At 34.4% G+C, this 27,326-nt stretch overlaps 2 protein-coding genes across 5 annotated transcripts in view; one reads left to right on the top strand and one right to left on the bottom strand.

The window, feature by feature from the left end:
- Window positions 1-24,268, bottom strand: part of LOC150108412 (IQ motif and SEC7 domain-containing protein 1-like) — a 627,659-nt gene extending 603,391 nt beyond the window's left edge. For all 3 annotated transcript variants that reach the window (XM_090390759.1, XM_090390766.1, XM_090390762.1), the window contains exon 1: window positions 24,020-24,268. In XM_090390759.1, the coding sequence (XP_090246885.1) occupies window positions 24,020-24,246 (227 nt within the window). In that variant the 5' untranslated portion in view covers window positions 24,247-24,268. The remainder of the gene's footprint in view (window positions 1-24,019) is intronic.
- Window positions 24,269-24,530: 262 nt separating this feature from the next.
- wash (WASH complex subunit washout) overlaps window positions 24,531-27,326 on the top strand; it is a 55,133-nt gene continuing 52,337 nt past the window's right edge. Inside the window, exons 1-2 of one of the 2 annotated variants that reach the window (XM_090415829.1) lie at window positions 24,531-24,665; window positions 26,570-26,663. The gene's annotated coding sequence lies outside the window, so the exon portion shown is untranslated. The remainder of the gene's footprint in view (window positions 24,666-26,569; window positions 26,664-27,326) is intronic. The other variant, XM_090415828.1, reaches the window with a different exon arrangement.

Genomic DNA, 27,326 nt, shown 5'->3' with positions numbered 1-27,326 from the left:
GTTTCAAAATCTATCAATAGAAAATCGAAGGTTGCTTGACAAGAAAGGCATAACCCATTTCAGTTAAAAAATAAATAAATAATACCTATGCCTTGTATTATTCGTCTGGTAGACTTTCATTAAAGCCTAATACCTCAGCTCATGTCACGGAGATCTCTGCGTCACAGTCGGTTCATCAAGTCGGGACAACAGCACTTGGAGGACGAACATCTGCTCGTTAAGATTTAATTAAAACGGAGAATACCGTATACGCCCACTTAAATCCCCGAACACTTAACCTGTCACAATTTTAGGGAGAAAAAAAAAATGTCGGGAAGGAGAAGACACAGAAGAACCGTCGAATTAAGAAACGAAAATAAAATTTAAAAAAATAAAATAAAAGAAAGAAAGAAAGAAAGAAAGGGAAAACAGGAACGAAAATCTTATATTTTTCCTGCCCAGAGACAGACTGAAAGCACTAAGTCTTTTGTAAATTGCTTTACTGATCAGCAGACTTGTTCACATTTCTGAATATACCTATGCATTTTTCCTCAGAATTCTTTCTAGTTTGTTTCTCGTTACTACGCTGATAAGGACAAAGAGAAAGACAGAACAGGGATCATGTATCAGTGAAAAAAAAAAAAAAATGCTGCAAAACATGATTTGGGGAAATGGGAAATAATTTCCTTGCCAATAAATCCTCAACGGCAGAACGCTAAATTTTAAGATGAAAAGGAAGAACATTACACCCTTCGGATCCCACTTTGACTAACGACATATAGACAGACAAGTCAAAGAGTTACTTCTGAAATATTCTATCCAATAAATTCGAAGATCTAACAAAAATAATTGTCGGCCTGGCTAGCCAAGTGGTTAGCAACTCACTACTCTCCAGACAGCAGGTTCGAATCATACCATAGGCATGAATGTTTGCAAAAGGAGATGAATTTCGTTCCAGGCGTGAGAACACACCACCCCGCTTATTGAAGCCTGAAGTGGCTTGAAAAGAAGCTCAATCTTTAGGTCTAGAAGAGAGTTTCAAGGTTATGTAAAGAGCAAATAATTTTTAAAAAGATCTTACTCACCTGCGGTATTAACGTATATAGATTTATAACCTTTCGTAGGCAGAAGTCGCGTTAAAAAAAATAAAAAATCAGCTAATGCCTTTTATAGTGAGTACACGAGGCCGTTTCAGCCCTATCGAACTTTTGGAGACTGAGGAAGCAGTTCATTTCCACCGGTTAAAAAAAAATTAAAGTAAAAAATAAAATAAAAAAACTTCGAAAATAAAAACTACTTATTTAGCACATTTTTAACGCAGTAAGATAAAAAAAAAAGTGGTAAATAATGTTAATCGCCTAGTATGAGAACACTGTTTTATTTTAAGTTCTGAACTAACCATGTTCGGTTTCTAGAGACGAATTATTTAATCCTTAAACTTAACTTATACTAAATGTGATTAAGTGTATTAAAAAAAAAAGCATGTGTTTATTTTATTTCTGAAGGCAAGAAAATGCGATTCATTTATATGCTGCTTTAATTAAAGATATTTATTTCACATATTTCCAAATTTCTCGAAATATTTCAATGAAATAAAAGGTTTATAATCTGAATATTTGTTTAAATGATTTCGAAAGAATGAGCGGGGAAAAAAATTGCAAAGTTAATCTGGGGAGAACACGTTTTCTCTAAAAATTAACTGAAAATTCGAATTTCGTTTATTCCATTGCTTTTTTTTTTTTTTTGTTGTTGTTGTTGTTTGGTTTATTTTTAAAAATGATCGACTGTCACTGACCCTAAAGTTTCCTTCCTTGTAAAACTTGTAAACTTGACGTTTAATCAAATTCACGTAGTGAATAAGAGTAGTGAAATGCTAAATCAAATGCACAACAATGAAGCGATGGAAGGGGTGGGAATCTAACGAAGGGGTGCTAGAAGAGAGAGGTAGCTTCAAAATTTGGTGAGTACAGGCATACCTCGGTCATACGACACGTTAGGTTCCAGACCACCGTGCCTTTTTTTTTCCCCACTTGTAGATTCTTATAATGGTTTAATAGCGTTTTTAGCAGTCATATGCGTGTATAAATGACGAAAATAAAGCATTGATATACGTCTGATATGCAAACGAAAAAGTTCTTCTGAATAGATTGGCTTAAACCGCCAACCAATTTGGCCATCAATCTACACTATTAAAAGTTTTTTTTTTTTTTTTTTTGCATTTCGGCAATAAATTGCCACGTTTATGGATAACTGTAGTTCAGTGAGGTAAGTTCAGCCTGCGATCTCGCTCAGTGTTCGATACACCATTGTTACTAAATCGAATCATTTGAACCTTAGTATCTGAATGCGACAGGTTTACGCGTCTTCTTCTTCTGTTCATTGGAAGCAAAGCACCCTTCCTTTGAATTTTATTTGCCATTATTAACAAAAATACACAGTTTATAATTCAAAGCAAAACACAGAGAAATATAGCGAGCAATGACAACGTAAACAAACAGTTCACGAAAGCTGCTTTGGTTGATTCAAGGGAGCGTCGCGTGACTAAAATTGTCGTGTGAGCGATTACAGCGTTCTATAAATGGACATTGGTCATAATTGAAAAGCGTCATATGAGCCGATGGTCGTAAGGCGGGGGTAACTGCGCTAAGGCCTCTGTAATAAATTTGTTTCCATGACAATATCTGCGTCTTTCATAAATGTTCCAAATAAGAGAATAAAAGGAAGTATAATTTAAAAGTTTCTAATACTCTAGAAACTAATCAAAGGGAAAAAAAAAAACGAATCCAAAACTGGAAATATGATTGGTTTAGGATTAAAACTTTGCATTAGATACAATTCAATTATAATTATTTGATATACTTATTATTATTAAGAGAGACCTCCAGGTAGTCAGAAACTCATCGAGGGAGACCATACTATTCGCACCAACTGTCATACCTGGTTCGGTTCTTGAATTCATTCACGCTATGCACATAGAACGTCCAACGGCAATCCATTCCAATCATGCACCACCCTATGAGAGAAAAATCTAGCCCTCACCCCCCTTCTTTGCGGAATTCATCTTCGGCTTCCAAGGATGCCCTCTTCTTAACACTCTCCTTTGCACTCTCTCTCTCTCCACTATATCAGAATCACAACGGAAACCAGGAGACCAGACCTGCGCACAACAGTCCAAGTGGGGTCTTATCAAAACGTTGTAAAGAGGCAAAATGACATCATCATACGATATGATATACTTAACAGTAAAAAATTTCGATATTTGTATATAATACCGAAATTGTGTTGCTAAGTTAATGTTTTTCTAACTAGTTCATAATATTAAAAAAATCAAACTTATATCTGGGCGTGAGGGATTCCGATATGCAACCGGTTAGGGGGTCCTCATCGTACTTTACTTGCGAGGAAACCTGAATTTCTCCTTTAGACTGCTGGTAAACGAGCTATTAATTGAACTCTCTTCGAATAAAAAATCGCAGTTATAACTCTCTCTTCAGAGGTATTGGATAGGTAGGACGAAGGATTATTTTCAGATATTTCAAATATATATATATATATATATATATGTATGCGGCTTTCTTTAATTGTGAGTTTAAGATTATTTCCAATGGCTGCTTTTTAGAACAAACGAAATTGATTATCAATAAATCAGCTGCGGTTATTGCGCTTTCCCGATGAAATACGTATAGATAATTAAATCAAAATAAGCACGAGTTTCATAATAAATTATTTGCGATGGCTTTTATAGTAATTTCTGAATAATAGATTTAGAAAAAAAAAAACAAAGTGTTTCTGGTATATGCTTCAAATTGATGCCTACGACCCGATGGTTAAAAATCTCTGCAATGAGGCGATTATGAAGTTTAATTTTTCAACATAAATCAAAAGACACATCGGGAGGTTCCACTGTCATCTCATACCGTGCTTTAAATACATTCACCGTCTCCGCACTCACCACTGTCTTAGGCAATGAATTCCAACCACCCACTGCTCTCGAATGCAAAAAAACCTGCTCCTTACCCTTTGCTCATACCCTCCTTTATACAGCTTCTAGGGCTGATCTTGTTCTCCTTCTGTTTTCTCCATTCTATGAAAAATCTACATTAATCTGGTAATAACCCCTTAGCAAGTAATGTCTCGATCATATCTCTACAAATAGCATTTCCACAATCTATCTTCATACTCAACATTTCAGAGACCACCTTAGCCAATCGTCTCTGGATCCTTTCCAATATCACTTTATCCTTTTGAAAACCAGGTGATCAAATCTGTGCACAGTAATCCATATGCGGCTTGATCAAAGCTTTATGCTACATAACCATATTCTGAAATCATACGCCATTTTGTCATTTCATATAAACGGAGCCTCCTGAGTAATGTTTTATATCTCTTCGTGAATTATTTGTCATTGAACAAGGTAAATGTATTCGGAAATGAAAGCGATAGCAAAAAAAAATAGTAGTACAGAAAAATGTGAAATCGAATTACATAGACGGAACTTTTTAGGATATTTTACTAGAAAAAAAAAAAAAAAACTGGGCAGAATTCCAAAATTAAAATCGCAACCGATCGGCGAACACTAAAAATACTCGTCCCTTGAGTTGCATATTCTGCACTGAAGGAGTAAACACGTGCAGCAAAACTTTTTAAAATTTTCTCATGAAGCTTAATATTAAGCAAAATTATGGTACTTTTATATCTTCAAAATTAGAAGCCTGTTGAAAACAACAGAAGCAAAGTGCAAAATTTAATTTTTCTTTTGTGTGTGTGTGTGTGTGTGTGTGTGTGTGTGTGTGTGTGTGTGTGTGTGTGTGTGTGTGTGTGTGTGTGTGTGTGTGTGATAAAAGAAGAACAGAAGATTAATCGAAATCGCAAAGTATTATTTCTTCGCGACTTCCATTACTAAACAACAGAGAAATATAAACTTTTACTCAACTAACACCAAACATTTTGGAATTAATTTATGATTTAGTCCCCTTTATTGATTTCTTCTAGTCTCAACTTAGCGTATGATGATACAGCGCATCCTAGACGGAATTCGAACCCAAGTCTTTCCAACCAAAGGGCATCGTCACTAGAAAGTTCAAACTTCCAGAGCTGAGTGCTTCTCCTCGAGACATTTTGAATATAAGTGTATAGTGTGCAGTATCAAGTCATATAACTAGGGCCGACCATCTCGGGGTGCAATGCACCCGGGCCCCACGATCGAGTGGGCACAGTCGATACACATTTGCGGAAACGTATTATATTTCGAATGTGGTTTTTTTTTTCCTGTGCCAAAATCATTTGCAGGTAAGAGGTTTACAATACGTTTATTTCGAATCCTTTAATTTTTACCTTTGAAAAATATTTTAGGACTCCAAAAGGTTTCTTGCACCCGGGCCCCTTTATAGAGAATGCCGGTCCTGCATATAATCGTCGGTTTCCAGTAATGACGTTAGGAAACCATATATCATAATTGGAGCTTATATTTGTATTTTGGTTAGATATCATGTGCCTATATCCAGCTGTCCTAAAGCTTTGGTCAACACAGTTTCGTCCCGCAGCACAAAATACAAAGTAAGGGACATAAAGATGAAGATGTACTCTTTAATCACTAGGCTGTTAAAGGAAACCATCGTAAACCAAGTGTACTGCCATTAATGTTCTCAACATTACGAAGTTTGAATTTTCTACCTATGACCTTTTCGGCACTAAAAATTGCCGTATTACTAATTACAACCATAATTATCATTCCTTAATTATTTTCTTCCTGCAACTTTTGGCATGATCTCGGATTTTTTGTACTTTTCTTCATGGTCCACCTGTTAGTTATTTAATGCTTAATGAGTCAGAATAAGTATAACGAGGTTGTTAAGCTTCCAGGCAAATATTATGGCAAAGTTTTCCGGATATGAGTGACTCTTCCGGGACTTGTTCTGGATCGGTTCACCAGCTGCAGGATTGCAATTATTGGTTTTTCATTCGATTTTTATTAACTGGCCAAGAAGAGATAAAATATAAAATTGTCTATTATAATTTTGATGAAAACCCCCGTTCAAGAACAGCCTAAAAGAAAGTCAGAATAGAGCAGCTTTTATACGCATTATCGCTAATAAAAAGGCTAAAAAATAAGAAAAGATAACTTCATGAAAAACAGGATGTAATGTTTAGATATTGGCCAGCACTTGGTAAATTCATTTTCATTAATGATTTTCCTGTTTGTTATTGTAACTGGCACGGAGTGGAATAGGATATTGTATCATATCTAATAACTGCTTGTAAACTGCAGTCAACTTCGTGTTTCTTCAGCACTTGACTCAGTTTTTTGTGTAATATGTTTTTTTTTCGGATATCACTTATTTTTTTTAAGATGAAATAAGTCCACTGCAAATCGCCTCCGTCCTGAAACTTTTGTCCCATTAGCATGAATTCTCAGAAAATCTTTAGTAACATATAAATAACCGTATTCCAAATTGGAATGATCTTATGCGATGTTAAAAACAGCTATATTCCATCTTTGGTCGAAATCAGTTAAACGATATGACCTAGAGAGTATGTGAGGGAAAGACAAAATCCCTCCCCTCCCTCTACAGAGGGCATTATTTCTACCGCACTGTTATAGGAAAATAAACAGCATAAGAAATAACTATATTTTCCAAATTCGATCCAAATAAATTGAAAGATGCAACTTGTAGAGGCATCTGCAGAACGAGCATCCGTCCTAAATCCAATCCCTTCATTTTGGTGATCTCTAGTACACTTGAGGATCTCTAGTAAAGAAAAGATAAAAAACGTCATATTCAAATTTGGTCGACATCGGTTAACAATGCGACTTGTAGAGCTGTCTATAGAAGAAGTGTCCTCTACTCTACTCTATCCCCTCCCCTTCATTTTACTTAGATTAGACCGAATTTCTTATGTCACCATCAGCAAATAAAATATTCCAAATATGGTTCATGTGAGTTGGACGGTGCAGTCCGTAGAAGTGTCTACGTAAGAAACATACTTCACTTTTAGGACATTTTTCGGTATTTTCAAAGGGATGTAGGAATTGTACTAGAAATTTAGCCTTTCAAATTTGTCAGGTTGTTCTGCTGAATACCTCTGTCGAATAAAAATGGTAAATCGATAATATTCAACTGAGTACCGGAGTTACCGAAGGTTGAATTTTGGTTCTAATGATTACTGTAATAAAAGTATCCAGTGACTCGCGTACTTCGAGCCACGACTCTTTTTAGATGATTGTTTCCTATCGAGAAGCCAATTAATACAGTTGCTTTAGATATAACGAAAATCAATTTAGTGAGAAACGTTTAAATATCATCAGAGTAGGATACCATTTCAACTGGAGAACAAGCAGCGAAATAAATATTGTATGTTAAAATCCAGATTCCGAGGAGAGGAGAGGAGAAGCAATTTTTCCTTCATCATTACAGAAACTCCTTGAACAAAAGCTGTCAGGTCAGGGGATCAAAAGTCCCAATTTTCCCGTATTCTATCTTAATGAACACAATTCCGTGTTTCTTTTTTTTTTTTTTTATCTTCTCTTGTTTCTCATTTCATCTGGTCTTCCTCTTGACCCCCCCCCTCTTCAGTTTCATATTTCATTCATTCTTCTCGGCAATCTCTCTAAATTAATTCTCATAATATGTCCCAATCATTTCAAGAGGAAGTTTACAACATTTTTTCAACACTTTTTAGTATCAAAATATTGTCCTGAAAAACTTTCATATCTATTGCTTGCATTCTTCTTATGTCTCTGTTTTTTTATCGATGTCTGTCTATATTTGCCTCATACCACAAAATGGGTAAAAAAGTAACTTTTGTTAATCAAATGCTTACACTTCAGTGGGAGTTCAATGTATAAAAGTAGACTACTTCCCCTGTTTTTTTAAAAAAAAAAGAAGCTTAGGCCCAGCTGAAAATCCTCCTCGATAACTCCTGATCTGAACCTCCATCACTATAAAGTACTTACTAAATATGAAGTTTTCGCTATCTTCAAGACCTGTTCTTTTAAATCTAATACTCTAAACTTGTAAACTTTGCCACATAATCCTAGTCCCTCTCATTCAGTCATCGCAAAACTCCATTTATTAAAAAAGCTTTCTTGTTTTCATTAATATCTTCTTCCAACTTATGTGTAAATTCGACCAATATTTTTATTGTTTCCTATTTACTTATTATTATTTATTTATTTTTGCACGGGTCTTTGTCTCATTATAAACAACTTTATCATCACTTAACCTAGTCTTTATGAAAAGCTTTATTCTACCAGGGTGTTTCTTTTTCTTTCTAGTTCCACCTCTTTTGCTGTTCTAACCATTACATTTCGAAATTTCTCCCATTCCTTAATAAATGTTTCGTTAAATTAATTAATGAATTATTCCTTAAAAATTAAATTAGGTACACACACTTGTAACAGGCAATAAGTTAATGAATTGATAAAACAAACAAATCGTGCTGTTTAACATATAACCTAATATCATAACACGATATACGGATTCACAAGAGAATAAGCGAAAATTAATCTGAGTCAATAAATTTCCTATTTGCAGAAAACGAAAAATGGACAAAGTTTAAGTCGCAAAGCGACAGTTCGTCAAAACTAAACGCTTCCAAGGATTATCAAATATGTTTCGTATCCAAATTATGGAGAAACAGCTTCCTCATCATACTAAATGTCTGCTAGCCCATATTAAAGGATGATATTTTTGTATTCAAGTCCATATTATTTGAAGATGGCGTTCCAACCATCCTCTTATAAGCAAAACCAGTCACATTGCAATTTAAAAATAGAACCTTATAAAACTGCATGCCTCCTCGCATACAGCACTAGGCAGGTGCTTCGCTACTGTTCCTTTAAGTCTAAAGATATTAACTATCATCAGGGAGAGGAACTACTAGTCCTCAGTTATTATGAACGTCTACGTATATTTTTATTAAAATACCAAACAATCCTTGTCTAATAATAAAATAAAACGTGTAGCTTATATAAACATGAATATCACAAAAGATACCTGATACTATCGCATAAACAGTATGCTGATGCATCGAAAATGAAAGATGAAATATGACATTTATTATTATTTTCTTTTTTTGAGGACTAGTGACAAACTATCCTACCTGCATCACTTCGCGTGGCCTCTTCTCATTGGGGGTAGGATTCTTAAGTGGAGGATTCTGGAGGCCAACTAACGAGACATTCTAGGATCCGGCAGAATTCGAATAAATGATCTCTGTACAACTGCTGTTAACGTATAGCACTAGTGATTTGTTTTCTTTACACAAGAAAATTACTTCCAGTTCTGGAAGAATTTTGAATGTGTCTAGAAGTTTGCTCGCACACACACACACACACACACACACACACACACACACACACACACACACACACACACACACACACACACACACACACACACACACACACACACACACACACAGAGAGAGAGAGAGAGAGAGAGAGAGACTACATGTTCCTTCAGTGAGTTATCGAACCCTAATGAAAGGAGAATGGATAAAGAGACTGTTGCAATGGATCTACAATGAATACGTATATAATAACAACACTGATCAAAAGCACTTCATTGAGAGGTCTGGCAAGAGGAGAAATACTTATCATATGAAATAAAAAAATTCATTATCCGCGTTCCTTTGATAACTAATACCTCAGAACAAATTCGGTTTTTCGTTAGAGTGATCAAAGATGGTTTCTGGCTAGTATGAATAACATAATTCCGAACTAGTGATTATCCACAAAACAGAACATCACTTGTTAAAAGAGTACTCCACGCCTAACGTTTTTTTTTTTTTTTTGTGAGTTTTAGTTCAATTGAGCAAAATAAATTAAAGCTGAATTATAAATAAGCTGATAATGCAAAGACTAAAGATGTATTTGAATGATTATTGCATTACAAATAAACGTGCAATCTATCAAGAAGTGAGGAAAACATATGCAAGGGATTTTTACTTTGTATATATCATTTGCATCCCAAGAAATTTAGTAATACTCTTCCAGCTAGTGCCAAGAATAAAGAAGAGGTAGGACAATTTTATGGTGATGACAAACACGAAAAGTTGGTTGTAATGTCTGTAGTATAACAGTTCAATAAAAAGTTGGGTGAATGGTAGATTATTATATCCCGTTCCATTTTACGCCACATTATGTACTAAACGCCCAAATGAAAGCTCACGAAGATTCAGGTTTCGGCTGTTTAATTTAGAAGCAATGACAAGAGAAAAGAAGGGCTTTTTATTCAAGGCTTTTTATCACTGAGGGAGAACCTAATGTATGCGAAACGATATTTTCTGGCATTCTATCGATATAAAAGAACATAAATTCTGTCTTGGGATAAGCGGTTCATAACAACAACAACAACAACTCAACTAATGTAGTCATATTCAGACGGAATGTCTTTCTAGATTAGCATACATTCAAAGTGGACGCCAAACCTGGAGAGTCAGTAGCGCACTCAGGGTTTAATCTTGGGGGGGGTTGAGTCGACGATTTGAGAATACACAGTACACATCGCAGACGACCTAAGACTGAGCATCTTCAATGATCGCTAATTCATAAGTAGTATAGAAATAGAAGACACGACATAAATAAAAAAATTAATTTTAATTAGGAAAAGATTTTTGGAATTTTTTTTCCCTTTTTCTTTGGGGGAAAAGGCCTCTTGGGACCTCTCTGGGTGCGCCACTGATATATGTTGTCAATTTTAGGGATGAGAAAGGAATTTGGTTTTCAAAAATTACAGTAGAGTGTTTAAAGACAAAGATTAGTACAGTAAAATTGATAGTAGACTTTTGGTAGATTTAGAACAATGTAGGAAATCACAAATATCAATAACGATCTTGAAAATAACAGTACATCAGCTTTACACATGGGCACGCATGCCCCCCCCACCCCCCCAAAAAATGGTAAGACCTGCTTTCTTTTCATCTCCCTGTATAAAATACTTTATAACGACTTGCACACTTCACGTATAGCAACGACATCGAACACATACACGACAAACCATACTTTATGCTAGACATAAAACACAGTACACCTCAGAAATACTGAACAGCAATGCCCGATTTTTTCTAACTCTTCAGGATCATTTATTCAGTATGAGTGGATCTATAGATCGACAACAACAGAATTCATATTTATGATCCATTAATGAAGCGGGCAGAAAGAACGTACACTATTATTTTCCCCCCCCCATTCGTTTGTATCTATTCAATTTTAAGATTCAATCCATGGCAAGAACTGCATATTAAAGCTGAAACGTGTATAAAGAACCTGCCCAATTATTTAATATTTGGCGATCCTACAGTGCTGCAGGTCTCCAACTTTTCGTAGGAGAGATTGACAAAAAAAAAAAAAAAAAAAAAAAATAGATGAATCATAATTAGCACGCAATCTGAAGATTGCGTGCTAATTATGATTCATCTAAAAAATTAATATTAATAATTAATATCAGTCAATCCGGGAGCGGATTAAGCCGGGTGGGAGCCCTAAAAAAAATTGTTTCTATATGTATTATGCTACAAAGAGAACTAGAGCTTCTTCACTATTGCAAAAAATGAAACACACAATATGGGATTTAATATTTTTATTTCTAAACGATGCAACAAATTTTTCTTTATAATAACATCAGGCATAAAATATATAAAATAAAAAAATATAAAAATTAAAATTACAACAAATTAAGAAAATAATTAAAGAAAAAGAAAGAAAGAATATATTTAAGTTGGAGTGAAAAGAAATAAATTTTTTCCTCGGAAAAAAGTGTCCTTCGAACTCGGGGCCACTGACGGCCTCCAGGTCCGACACTCGCTTCATCAGCCTCTGAGTTCAATCAGTCTTGTTTAATCCATGTATTTCATAAAAATGTAGAGGATCACGAAAACGCAAAAGCGGCGCCCCAGAACACCAGCGGTGTCGCAGATTACTACGAACCTCCAGCAGAACAAGAGGAAGTGCAGTGGAGAGGAGGGGACAATTTTCCATTTGAAGAATGAGCAAGCGGTAGCGAAGAAAGAGCATTTCCTACTATCCTGATAAACACTATTTTCTTTGGCTAATCTCAACTCTTTTGGATTAAATATTCCGGTTTCCAAATCTACTACTGCTGGCATGTGATATACAAAAAAATATCGGATACACAAAAAATTGATGGAATGGGAAAGAGCCAGCTATAAAGGGACACACAAACGGAGTCTCTGTAGCTCAGTCGGTAACGACGGCGCAATTTGGTTGGAAATACATAGGTTCGAATGCTGTCTAGACGAAGAACCTTTATAAAGGCTTTACAACTGAAACTAAGTTCACCAGTCTCATACGGGGACGGAAGGGTTTTTCCCTCCAAGACACTCGGAGGAAAAACACGAAAACAGGCCAGTTACGCAGTAAACATAGATCTGTCCTCGTAGCTTTAGTTGCGTGGGCCGCAATACTGAAACAATCCAGTCCTAAACACACACAGGATTCCGGACTTCTACATAATTAACACCAGTGATCTTCGCAGCCAACCACAAACGATGTAGACATACTAAAGACGACATTAACTTTTTCTGGTGTTTCTTATACAAAAGACGGTACAAAAGAATGGCATTGCATATTCAGCTGTCAAATTGATATCCATAGATTTACATTACGTGCTTCTACACATACCGACCACTGAATTGGAATCATTTATGCAGATGTACGTAAACGTCACTTACGCAGCATATATGCAAAATATTTGATCACGTGTGTCACCACGCTCTAGGCAACGATTTAAGAATGCTGCTGGCCAGTAATCGTCAATAGTATTGATCACAATGGGGAATACAAAGGATCTCTCGGTTCGATAGAGAGCTTTTTGTGGGTGCCCGTCTGGATGGAGCTACGATTTTGAAAACGGCAGAGCCGACTGGTTTCTGAAAAGGTGAGATATCCCAGGTGTTTAATCAGTAGAAATATAATCCACATTACTTGTCTAAGAGACGTAACTGTGGTCCCAAGACAGTCTGTCAGGAACGAGGTCGCCATCATCTGAGAAAGCTTATACGGACGAACAGAACTTCCTGACAACAATTGACAGAATCATTTAATGAAGGCTGTTCCTTCCCCATATCTCACCGAACTATGCGCAGGGAATTGAAGAGAATTGGTATTGGCAGTCTAAAGGAGGTTCAACACGGTATTAAATAAAAGTTTCTAATTAAGTGGCCATCTGTGTATATGTATGTGATTTTCCTCAAACCAATGGTTGGTGGGTTAGCAATGCTACATTACTTGGGAATTATTATAGAAGGTGACTTTCCCGTTGCTTCCCTTGTATAATAGTATTCATGTCTGTAGATATGCGTGACGAGGCCGGTTTGCCTGCCTTGAGGAAAACACCCAGGTTTGCGAGAGAAAAACCCCTCCACTTCTATATGAGGCCGGCTAACTCAGCTTTGTTTGAAAGACTTTAATAAAGGTTCCTCACGTCATAGACGGAATTCGACACCAAGTGTTTTCAACCAAAGGGCTCTGTCAAAATCAAATGAGCTATGGAGGCTCGTGATTCTATATACAAACAGAAAACAGAAGCTGTGAACCGAATGATTACAGCTGATGGGAAGAGCTGCTATAAAAGATGGACAAATGCAGCAAAGATTTTTCAGGGAATAAAAAATAAAAATAAAATAATAAAATAAAAATACAAAATAAACAAATCAAAAGTCCGATTTTCAGAAATGTAATTAAAAAAGGTAATTATTTATTTTATTTTTAGCCCTAGTCCATCAAGCTGAACACCAACACTGTCTTGGGCGGGAGCCAGTGGTGACGTTCAGCGTGAGCTTTTGGCATACTTTTGTGGGCAAAATCAAAATGGGGCGCAAGTTTGATAATACAGAAGACAGGTTTAAGGTCAAGTAACTGACTTAAGTTTAGGACAAAGTTTTTATTTATTTATTTTTTTAAAAAAAACTTTGTCCTGAGATTTTTTGTAACTCGCATTACAATCGTGGTTGTAATGCAAGTTACAAAAATCTCAGGAAACCCATTCCACTCTACTGTTAAAGCGAGTCTCGTGTAAAATAGACCTGGAGTTTCGAGTAATAATAATAATAATAATAATAATAATAATAATAATAATAATAATAATAATAAACTACTTTGATCAGAGAAAACATCTGTACAAATTTCGTGAGAAATTATAAAACATGATATATTTCGTGCAATTTTTTTTTTTTTAATATCCTTGAATTTCAATACAGTATATTTTCCCCTTCTATACATATGCTTTATAGGATAAAGGCAATCATTGCGTTGCCCGTATACACTAAGTAGAACGTCTATAGCTCAGTTAGTAACGGCAATGCCCTTTCATTGGAAAAATCTGAGTCCGAATCATGTCTAGGATACGAATACAATGGCTTTTCCAAATGAAAATGAGCCGGTCACCTATAGGGTTGATAGAATTTTTTCTTCAGGAAACTCGGGTTTTCATTCCGCAAACGAGCAAGAAAACACGCAATTTAAACATAAAATATACTCCAATGGGTTTAAGACTAAACACCTTATCCTACTAAATTAAGGTTTCGGATGTTAAAGCTCTTTGGCCGGTTATTTAAAAGCCTGGAAAAATAAAAAAAATAAAAAAAAGAAGAAAATATCAATTAGGTGGCCAATTGATCAGATATCCACCTGACAGCGTATTCACCACGGTAAACTTTCGGAATAACCAAGAAACGCAACAGCATAGAAACTATTTTGAATTATGCATGGTTCCCAAAACTGCAAGGATACTAACACGGATATATCATCATCATACGTATCAAGGATTTAGGCCTAGTATGGCCTGTTCCGGCCTTAGAAGTCATCGTTGAATCGTTTAAGAGGACGTCCTGGTTTTCTTTTTCCTAATGGCTTGTACTTTAAGGCTTGTTTTGGTAATCTTTCTATTTTCATTCTTTGAACGTGTTCCATCCATTTATGTTTATATTTTAATTTTTTCAATTACTGGTTCTTGGTTTAATGCTTTCATAATATCTTCGTTTCTTTTGTGATCAAATAGGGTATACTTTGCAGTTTTTCTCATAAACTTCATTTCTGCTGTTGTTAATCTTTGTTTGTCTTTTTGTTTTATTGTCCATATTTCGCTTCCATACATTAAGACCGGTAGGGCTAATGTATTGTATATTTTAGCCTGGTTTGTTTTTGAACTAGGTTTGGTTGAAATATAGAGTTAATTACTCCTGTTATTTTTAAATATTTTGCAATTTTTATGTTTATATCTTTTTCATTTTCATAAGTGATCATACATCCTAGGTAGTTAAATGAATTCACCTGTTCTAAGATCTTGTTATCTAATACTATTTTAGTTCTTGCTAGATCTTGTCCTTTAAAGGCCATAGTTTTTGATTTTTCCGTTGATATTATCATACCATAATCTTTGGATATCTCATTTAGATTTAAAATAGCTTTCTGTAAGTTATCTTCAGAATTTGTAATTATTATTTGGTCGTCTGCAAAGAGGAGAGTGTTTAAGTTAACTGTAGGTGAAAGTTTAATTCCTTGATGTAAATTTTTACATTATCATACCATAATCTTTGGATATCTCATTTAGATTTAAAATAGCTTTCTGTAAGTTATCTTCAGAATTTGTAATTATTATTTGGTCGTCTGCAAAGAGGAGAGTGTTTAAGTTAACTGTAGGTGAAAGTTTAATTCCTTGATGTAAATTTTTACTCCATTTTATTATTATTTCATTTAAGTAGATATTAAAAAGAGTTGCTGAGAGGGGACATCCCTGTCGGACCCCTTGGTTATCTCTCTTGTATATGATAGCTCATGATTTAATCTTATTTGTATTTGATTATTTTCATATATACTTGTGACAGCTTTTAGGATATTATTTGGTATTTGTCTTTCTTTTAATATGTTAAATAATATGTTTCTTTTAACTTTGTCAAATGCTTTTTCAAAGTCAATAAATGCAATATGTGTTTCTAAATTATATTCTCTTCTTTTCTCTATTATTAATTTTAGGCAGAAGGCTGGGTCTATACATGATTGTCCTTTTCTAAATCCATTTTGTACCTCTAGAATAAAGTTTTCGGATATATATATATATATATATATATATATCAATCCCCAAACACACCAGAGGCTGAAAAACTATCGTGCAATAGCGCTGTGGTGAGCAAGTAGTTAATAAGAAAGAAGAAACCATTTATATGTTTGTTTGTTTTTTAATCACAGAGGGTTGTATTCTTGAGGGAAAAAAAAAGAAAAGAAAAAAAAAAACATCAGTGAGAAAGACTGTTCCAAAATACACTGGTGAATGGCATTATCTACTGGATATTCAGATCTTTCATCTACCTCTTGCATCAATCATTTGTTTCCGGTCATGTGATCAACCATGATTATCATGTTGTTATCAGTATATCCAAGATATTGATGCAGGTGAGCATCCCAGCAAGGAAACGGTTCCCGAGACGTTCTTATCAGCCCAACTGGTTTCGACTATCTATATCCCTATTTATAGCTGGTAACCGCTTCATGTCCGTTGTCGCATATTACTAGTAGATTCATTTGGCATCGAGGCGTTTCTAATATTTTGTAGCTGAGTGCATAATTCATACACTTTTCTCATAAATATGTTAGCATGCGTGTTTCTATCAGCAATTTAGAGAACTTTTCCTTGTCATGCATTCTTTTACTTCCATTTTTATAAATATTCTCCTTATTTGTAAGAGCATTTCATATAAATAAGAATTACAGACGTGCGTCGCTAAAGTCAATATGTTTTCTGCTCTTTTCCCCGATCGTTTACTCATTTATTGTACTGCTCTACTACAGGTTAAACAACTTCTCGTGTTTGCGATCATCATGAGCAAATAGTTTTTGAAAAGTAATATTTGATTAACCATTAATAGCTAATAATTTCATTACTTTGGATATTATATAAAATAATTTTGATAGTGAAACCGGAAATTTTTCGGAGTTGTGAAAATGTATGATGTCTACATTTTCACAACTCCGAAAAGTTAATATAATTAATGAATATGAATTAAATAAAACATTTACAAAAATGTTTTATTTAATTCATTATCGTTCTTGAATTAATATAAAGGAATGTGACGGATTACGAAGAAATGTGCACTTCCTAATTATTTTCTAGAGTTAATATTACTGTTCTCTCTCCTGCTCCTCGCGGTCACAAGACCTAATATTATTATTATTATTATTTGACACCTCCAGGGAGTCCAAAGACTCATCGAGGGAGGGCATCTGCTCTACAACTCTGTCTCAACCACTCAATCCACCAACTGACCGCAATTACACCAGCAAGTGGAAAAAAAAAAACATTGTTATTGTTTCAATATTAATCATTGAAATCTACCATTCTATTTGACACGCTGTAAAACCAACCTGAAAATGAACTGGATTTATAATGTTGCCCCAGATGAAAGACATATGAGTGAATGATGACAGGAGTTCAACAGATGAAAATCCAAAAATGAGAAAAACTGCAATAATAACTTCATAAGTCCAGGTATTATTTGCAAATACTAGTATTACATACATATCAATAAGAAAAGGGCTTACCATTTCGCATTCTCTCAAAAAATTGCAGGAAATCAGAGATGTCCAGTAATTCATCCATACAAGCAAAGAGGACAAAAGTCTCCTATTCCGGTAACATGGAATCGGTATTCATATAACTTGGTTAATATAGTTCTTCTCGTAAGATAATGTGCGGACAACGCACTAGATTAATGGTTAGAAATATTACCATCACTTTGCAATGTGCTATTTGCTCATCCTGGTGGCGTCACAAGAACTAAAGGATACTGTTAAAATCCTTTTAATAATTTCACTAAGTGGGTTATAGACACGTTATCAACATGACGCATTTATAATAGTAGTAGTAGGAGGAGGAGTATCAATATCCACAACTATCAAGGCTCTTTGAGCACCTAACGCAACACTGCTTAAATACTGCGTTAGACATTAATAATAATGACCACGGCACCACCAACGTGCTATAGGTTTTATAGCCTTTGGTCTGACTATGGGATTGATATAAAAAAGATACATTATATACTAATTATCTCATACGTAATTACATAATCTACTTGCGATAAGATAAAGTCTAAAATTTTTCAGTGAAGAAAATAAAGTAATTTTAAAATTAATCACATGATTCTAAGTTTCATACATAAATGGAAACAAAAAAAAAAGAATAATAATACTACAATTTAAAAAATAATAAAATCAATTAATTAAGTAATAAATAAAATAAATTTAAATTAGACAGATTAAAATTTCACAACATGGTACATTATACTTCAGACATGATCGATTACTATTTAACCGATCCAAAAAACAAAATGTGCGCATTCCACTCAAGAAAGGGTTGTAAACCTAGGATTGCAATCCACAGGAAGGTTAAGGACTTAGCCTTAACTTAATTATTGTTGTATGGATCCGCTCAAAAAATTCCGTTGCTGTTACTTTCGAGTAGATGTGTTATTAATGTATTTGCAATTATCAAACATCAAATGAATATAAAAAAAATTACTCATATCTTTCAGACGACTACGGAAATATACGGAGATTACTGTATACAAGCAGACGTTATTGCTGATGGAAACATAATACTGTATTAGTAAAAACAAATACATTTTTATATAATAAAAAATTAATAAAATATAATAATATTTTTCTTTCGGGCAGAAAAATACACACACACAAGTAACAGACTATACACTGAACCTCACAACTTTAGTTGCTTTGGCTGTCCCCTGTTTTAGAATTAATTATACTAATATGTATATTCCTGTTGTATATATTGTCATATACAGCAACATACATCCCTAGAGTCGACTATACACTTGTGTATACGAAAATGATATGCGAAGAACTTATGACTTCACAATAGAGTTATCCTAGATAACAGTTTTACTTATTACTATTAAGATGCCATATGAATGGCCTATCTGTTCGATAAACCACTGCATCACAAAATCAACTGGAAACAATATTATCAGCTGATGAGAATGTGACTTCTGTGTGGCCGACATTCTTTTGGTTGAAATTAAGGATGAGGAAACTATGTCTATGAGGCCAATATATTATGTGTGTTAACTAGGTGAGTTTTGGTCTGTTTGCCTGTTTGACGGGATGAAAAATCCTCTCACCTCCGTATGGAAATCGACTAACTTACCTTTCACTTATAAAGTTTTTTTTTTTCAAATCTTAGACAGAATTCGAAAAAAAACCCAGGTCTTTCCAATCAAAGGGCATCGTCGTTACTGACTAAGCTTATAAGAAGTTTGTGTGTGTGTGTGGGGGGGAGATCGTTTACTGTATCTTCTTCTTTAGCCTCTTTTCATCCATTGCTGGATATAGGCCTCCCCCTTTAACTTTCCAGTTCTGTCTATCTTTAGCCAATGTCCACCATCTCGTGTCAAACCTTTGTTCATCAATCCATCCTGTTCTTTGGCGACCTTGGCTTCTCCTTCGTTTTATGGCCAGCCTATCTCCATTTACATGCTTTACAATACTTCACAATATATTTTACTCCAGTCATCTCTCTTTCTCTCTCCTATCCTTCTTTTGTTATGTAGAACATTCTTCTCTCCAAGACTCCTTGGGCCACACACGACCTGTTTTCCTGTTTTTTAGTCGTTGTCTATGTCTCATTTCTACAGGTAAAAACTGGAATAAAGCATATATTAATTAGTTATCTTTTTAAGCATACAGGGAAATCTAACAGATAATATTTATGCAGCCTCTCTCTAAATGCTCTCTTTGAATACTATTTTTTAAGAGCTTTTAACGGTATCTACTCCCAATATAGGAACAGTACTGGCTACCAGATTGGATCTGTGATGTGCGGACTAATTTCTTATTTAGGGGGAAACGGCATATATGGCTCTTGGGATGATAAAGCAGCTAATTATCGAGATTATCTAATAAGATAAACATGTTATTGTCTGAGGATCTCATTATTATGAAATATAACATGAAAGTTTTTATTTATTTTTCATTGAGTGAAAGGCCATGATACCCAGGAGAAAAATTAAATAAATAATAATAATGAGGATATTTAATAAGAGAGCATAATATAATTCAATGGAAGATGTAAGTATTTTATTTATTCGATCAGAGTTGTAAAGAGAATGCTTTTTAATTTTAAAACACGAGCGGTAGATGACCAATATCCGCACATAGCCAAATTCTAAATGACGGACGGTACTAGTCTCTTTCATTCATTCCATCTTTGAAACCGACTTCCTCCTTCAGCTTTCACCAACTTCTACAACAGTGTGCCCCCCCCCCCAAAAGTATAGATTTATGATTTCTGTTAACTGTTTGTGTCCGAATGTACAGAAATGATTAAAAAAAATAGGATTTACGAAATTTGCAAACTTACATTTTTTGAGGCAATTATTGTTCAGTTTTCAAAGAAATAGAAGTAATTGTATACCTGCACTCATGTGCAGTCCTAGGATCTTAACATTTTAAATTTAAGTAAACAATTCTGAGATAGGCAGCGTGTGACGCACTTACCTCAAGTGCACTCTATAACAAAAAAAAAAAAAAAAAAAAAAAAATTGTCACACTGCCGGCTTTTGGAAGCTGTATGGTCACTTCCGCATCCCATAAGGTTTTGAAAGTGAAGTCTCTGACAGAAGAAATGGTAGGGTGGTAGCTCTCTTTTCCACAAACAATTAGTAAGACAATCTCAAATATCACTGCCCGTGGCGGGATTCGAACCCAGAGCCTGTTGGGTAGGTATGCCATTCATTCGGTTAACCGAGAAGGTCTATACACAACATTATTTATGATTTAATCATAGATTTTATTTCTACCTGAAAATAAACGCATAATATTGGTATTATTATTTTTATAATAGAAAAAATAGAAATAGAAAAATTTTCTATTACTGATAACCAGTAATAGAAAAAATTAAAAAATATGAACATAAATGGATGAAACACGTTCAAAGAATGAAAACAGAAATATTACCAAAACAAGCCTTAAAGTACAAGCCATTAGGAAAAAGAAAACCAGGACGTCCTCTTAAACGATGACTTCTAAGGCCGGAACAGGCCATTCTAGGCCTAAATCCTTGAAAAGCATAATGATTATTATTATTATTATATGCCACCTCCATAAAGTCTACGGACTCGCATTGGGAGGTCACTCTACACCAGTGATGGCGAACCTATGACACGCGTGTCAGCACTGACACACTTGAGGGTTTCAGGTGACACACCTCGGATGGTGAAAAATATTGGTATTCTGATAAAAAAAAACTGCGATAAATCGTGTAAGATCGCTCTCAGTTAAGGCGAAGGTAGGTTTGTTCATTGAAAGAACTTTCTACCAGTAGTCAGTAACAGAAAAGTCATTAAATGTAATGTAAGTTTGTAATTTCAGTTTATTAAATTAATTGTATAATATGAATTCATAGATTTTATATCAATGTCCTATTAAATAAATAGCCTAATACGATATGTATAAGTCACCATCTATGATTATGTAGCTAAATTTATAATGCATGCATGCAAGTGGCACATCAACAACGTCAATATTAAAAAAAAAAAAAAAAAAAGTTTGACACACCTGGGTAAAAAGGTTCGCCATCACTGCTCTACACTATACAATCCGTCATTATCATTATTATTATTATTATGTGACACCTCCAGGGAGTCCAAAGACTCATCGAGGGAGCAGTGTGCCAACAGCATCGAACGATTGTCCATTCCAACTACTAACCGCTCTCAAACTTGCTTAACATTTTGCTTGAACCATTAGTAGTAGAGGCTCTACCAATCGACCAACCTTTGCTAGCAATTATGCATATTCGTATCTTAAATCTTAATTATACATAATTAAGATGTGCACATCAATAGCAGAATGGGTCAAATGGATAATCTGTGTGTAATGAGGGATATTTTAGAGTTTACTCAAGCATTTCGGAAAGTAAAGTAATCGTAGAGACTCCAATATTATAAGATTATTAACATTATCAAGACCCAATATTATCTATCAGAACAGAGAAATTTGGGATCTGATAATATTGGAGTCTTGGCTGATAACAGATTAATTTGGAGGAAAACTGTCGATCGGAAGTTAGTAACGATGTAACTTTTTCATGTATTACTATCATAATATCCTGTACCCCCCCCCCCCGAGAGTACATATCAGGAATTATTTGATAATGATGATAAAGTAATCGTCGTTCTACAAGATTAGTAGTTATAATGGAAGCACTTGACACTGCGCGCGCGATGAGTTAAACGGACAAGTCATCCCGAAGATTGAGGTTTCAATCTGAAACGATGACCAGGATGGGTGAAGCCATCTATCAAGAAGAACAGTCTCTCCAGACTGAAAATAAGGTTGACCAGTCACTCTAATAACGCGCTCACCGAATGAAAATGCGACTACATACAGTATTTGTGGATTTGCGCAGGCTTCGCCACGACGTGCAGGACACGTTACCACGGGGACGCAGCTTACTGTAGGATGTTAATATCAAAGCACGATAATACCGATATAGCTGAACTAAATTGTTCCTAGCAAAAAAGACAAGTTAAAGTAGTCTCACATGCTCATTTTATGATGCTTTTATTTTTTTTATAATGTGATAAAGTTATATCAGTTTAGATATAATTGATATTCCAAGAAAGGAAATAATGGAATGAAACATCAAAAGTTTTGATAATAATCTGATTAACATAACCGCTATAATAGCAGTTAAAAACACTGCTACACTCGAGAAATACTGAAGTGTAAAATAGAAACGGGATGCAAAATATATTAATGTATAACATAAACATTTATATATTGTACATTGTATACTAGAAATAACATTGTTGCTTTCATTCTAATTCACAAATGGGAGTTGATTTCGCAAAGCCTACACTACTACGTTAGAAGCAAAAATTGGTTATCCTTGTCTGTTACTGCTGATTTATATCAATCAGACATAGCAACTATTTATAGTAGGAATGCCAAAAAGCCACGCTCGATTATCACGATCTCTTCTGACGAATGTTCCATTAACGAACAGCTGAATTTCAAGAATTGTATTAATCTATATCATTTAAACATACATTCAAAAGCATTATATTCTAATAAAATTTATATTAAAGAGTACACATGCCAAAAAAATCTCTTTAGTGTTGTGTATTAAACAGGAATCGTTTGTATTTCTCTTTCTCTAGGCGAATAACGACATTAAAAGAAATCATGAAAAGGACTTGGAAATCTGTTAATACACAACGATTAAGTGTATTAACAGATCCAGTGAATGATTATTATTCTACAGTACTTTTTTTTTTTTTTTTTTTTATCAATTTCAAAAACTGCGCAGTGGCATAAATCTAGTAGATGGCATTTTGCTTCCTGAAATTTGGTACACGTCAACACGGAGATCATCACGATGCATCCGTTCAGTAAAATCCTCAACTAAGAAATTGTCTAATTATAAATAAAAATATATTGTCTATTTTTCATTAATACAGTATATAATAGTATTATGCCTAATAAGATTGGCTACTCATAAAGTAATAATATGCATAAACGACATAATTTGGATTACAGAATAATAAAACACAGAGAAATATTCTTAGTGAATAGTCTCTTCTTCTATGGAAGATAAAAACAACTATTACATGTAGTTGGAAATATTTTGAAATATGGTATACACCACATTTCAGAAATATGCGAATCATTTTAATCTTCCGATAAGCACTTTGCCCAAATATTTCGAATAATAATAATAATAATATAAAAAAAACATAAATTTTGAATAATACGCAGTCGATACATATCAAAATAAACTTTTTTAAAAAAAATTATTATTATTATCATCATCATCATTAAATAAAATGTGATTAGTAATGTTTTCACGAAGTGAGATGTCTTGCCTGTATTTCAAAATAACACGTGAAACTATAACACTTTCACGTAAGAGTATTTTCAATATTTCTTAATTAAATGACAAGTATGCTGTAGTGGCTGAAGAAAATAAACTACGAAATCATATAATAATATGTCAACATAAATTACCTCGCATCTTTCAGTCGCTTCAGTTCGCTCATTTCAAGCTCAAACCTAAGTTTGTTGATATCGCACAGTAAAGCATCCCTTTCCTGTTTCAGAGCTGCAACCTCGTTTTCCAGTTCCTCAATTCGAATAAACTGTCGCTTAATAAGTTTATCCTTTTCCTCGATAGTTTTCTTAAAATCCTCCGCACGATCGCTATCATCTTTCCCGCAGTTCCCGAAGTTATCCATCGTTTCTAGAGCTCTCCAACACTTCACGTCCGTCCTTCTTCTCTCATACTGAGCGCCATTGTACCAGTTTAAATCAATTGAATGGGCCTGATAAGTTTTCTTTAGTTTCGTACTTAAATTTCTTTCAAATTTTGAAATTAGAAAATTAAAATTACTCTTATGTTTTCTGTCTCGAAGATTGCTTAGATTTGTAAAAATTCTATATTCATTTTCATATACGAGATTCAAACTAATATATATTATTGTAGCTGGTTTGAGAGTAGTAAAGCTACCGCTATGGAAGGTGAGGTGTTTTAGTTTGTTGCTACTGTCACGTGAAAATTATGGGTGTAAATTGTGTTCATACAGTTTATAAAAGAAAATTAAGGTGAAGAATTATATTTACATAATTTACGAGTAGACTACATTTTTATGAACACGTAAGTAGCCGGCAGTTTGCTATTGTTTACGCGAAATATTGTAGCAAGTACTTGTTACTACCCGATGTTTAATGATATGGTACTGCTATTTCAATTTAAAATTGACCGAAGTTTTCTTGCCGTAACATTTAATTATTGCTTAGTATAATGAAGTTATATTTGTATATTTTGCATAATAGATGTGAAGGGTTATAATGTGAATTATGCTGCTGTTTTGTGTAATCCAGTTGAATTAATTTGGTTGTTTACGCCTGTTAAAACAACATGGTTAAAGGGGTGGAATAGTTTGTGTGTGTGTATACATACATTATATATATATATATATTCATCAAATTATGTTGAATACATACATACAAAAAAGTATTCTCAAAATTTGGAGAGCATCTGACATAACATCATATGATTAATACATTTTTTTAATATACATATTTCATATGTGTATTGGTCGGCCTGGTTGGCGTATCCGCTCTCCAGCCAAAAGGCTGCGGGTTCGAATCCCACCTTGGGCATGGATGTCTGTGAAAGTACTAGTGGTGGAAGTCGGCGATAAATGGCGTTGGTGGTAGATGATGAAGGTTGGTGGAGTAGTGAGATGAAGAGTTGTAGAGTAGATGCCCTCCCTCGATGAGACTTTGGACTACCTGGAGGTGTGATATAATAATAATATATCAAATTCTGTAAAATAAAAAGAGAGCTTTATATTGCCAATGAAAATAACAAGAAATGTATCGCTTTACTTTAGAGAGAAGTAACTGACAGAAGAAGAAACTGATGATAGCAAATAACTGCAACCAGAAGATGATGATGAACGGCCTAATTTTCTGCCACTACAGGGTGAAGGCCTCTCCATTGCAGGAGGCTTGGGTCTACTACTCCCATGGTGACTCACTCCATATTGGGAGAGTTTATCTACACTTGGGTGAATGAATGTATGAAGGTGGAAGACAATCACAAACATCCATGCCTATGCGGGATTAACTTGCAGCCTCTTGGCTGGAGAGCAGATACGCTAACCACTCAGCCAACCAGACTGGCATCAGAAGATAATAGGAGTTCCATAAAAGTGAAAAGCAGTTCATTTGAGGTCATCTTATTATGGACGAAAAAGAAAATAAATCTTTTTAAATCCTCTACTTATCAGGTCATAGATTGGGATCCTACAAAATCCCAGAAAAAAAAATTGTATAAATTATTAAAAAAATAAAAAATAAAAAAAAAGTCGTAGTCCAAAGAAATTACCAAAAATCTCAAACCTTGTTATGTCATACCACTCTAGATATACGAGGCCCCAAAAATTCACAAACATGATACCCCCCCCCCCACTTAATCCTATAGTAGACAGCATAGATATCCCCTATCTACAAACTGGCCAAACATTTATCCAAAACACTTTCCTCCCATACAGGCAACTCTCCCTCATCTATTTAAAAAAAAACTCTGCACTTTAAAACATTAATAGAAAATCTAACTTTGACAGATTCTGACATCGTGATCACTTTCAATGTTACTTCACTAATGTACCTTTTCCAAAGACCCTTAGCCACATTTCCCTCTTGACATAATTGAATTATTCAGATTAACCATATATGCTGGTTATTTCCTATGGAAAGGAAAAATATACAAACAGCAGCTGGATGGGACTATTATGCATTACCCCCCCCCCCCCCAAGCTAATTTCTATATGATAGTTTAAATTAGCTACATTTAAATCAGTAGTTTTGCTAGTGTTATTTTGACGTATTTTTTGTTGGTGCAGACACATTACATACATTTTCGATGCATCTTAACAGCCAACATCTTAAAATAAACTTCCCCATAGAAAAAGAAAGTAACAATTGTCTTCCCTTTTTAGATATACTAGTGACATGACTTCATAATGTCTCATTATACTTCTCTATTTACAGAGAATCCATTCTTGCATGAAGATATTTACTCAGAACTGCTAAAAAACCATGAATGTTACCACCTTCATAAATTTTATCGTTTCATCCACTGCAGGTAGGAAATGTCTTCTTAATAATAAGAGTGAGATAATCCAGAAACATTTCTAATGGAGGCTAAATATGGAATTCTTTGAATGTCCCTTCAGGTTCTGTGCCACAGTAGGATTCAAATGCACAAGTTGGCTGGAAAATGGAGATGATGTCCACTGTACAACTAAGTTATCAGTATCTTCTGTATTGTTTCTAAAATCTTTTTTTAGCCTATTTTACACAACTTAGGTTTTTTTGTATTTGTCTAAGGAATGGTGATTTGCTAGTTAGGAGCATTTCTATATGATAGAATTAATTTTGTTGTACCAAAAGGATTTGGAAGAACAAAATTGTGTTTGGTACACATGTCAAAAATGGATCTGTGTTCATTTGTTGTGATATGGAATGGTTTTACTGTGCAAGAATGCTGTTACAAAAATGCCTCTTTTCTGATTTTGTCTTTGTTTTTTTTTTACATAATTTAGTGCTAGCTTCCCCCCCCCTGTTTCTATGATCTCATATTTTGCAACAATATTCATGGACACTGTCTTCACAGACTCTCAAAGCTTAAAAGTTGTACTGCTATATAATTGAAATGTTTATTCTTCTGTGCTCATTGTTCATGCTATACATATGAAAGAGTCATATAGAAATACGGAGTTACTTGGATAAAAAAATGGAATATTCT

Source organism: Typopeltis vanoorti, chromosome 3 (genome assembly GCF_054136105.1).
Source record: "Typopeltis vanoorti isolate ZY-2024b chromosome 3, IOZ_Tvanoo_1.0, whole genome shotgun sequence".
Classification (NCBI taxonomy): Eukaryota; Metazoa; Arthropoda; class Arachnida; order Uropygi; family Thelyphonidae; genus Typopeltis; species Typopeltis vanoorti.
Note: the sequence above shows the minus strand (reverse complement) of the source record. Positions and strands in the feature narration are given on the sequence as shown.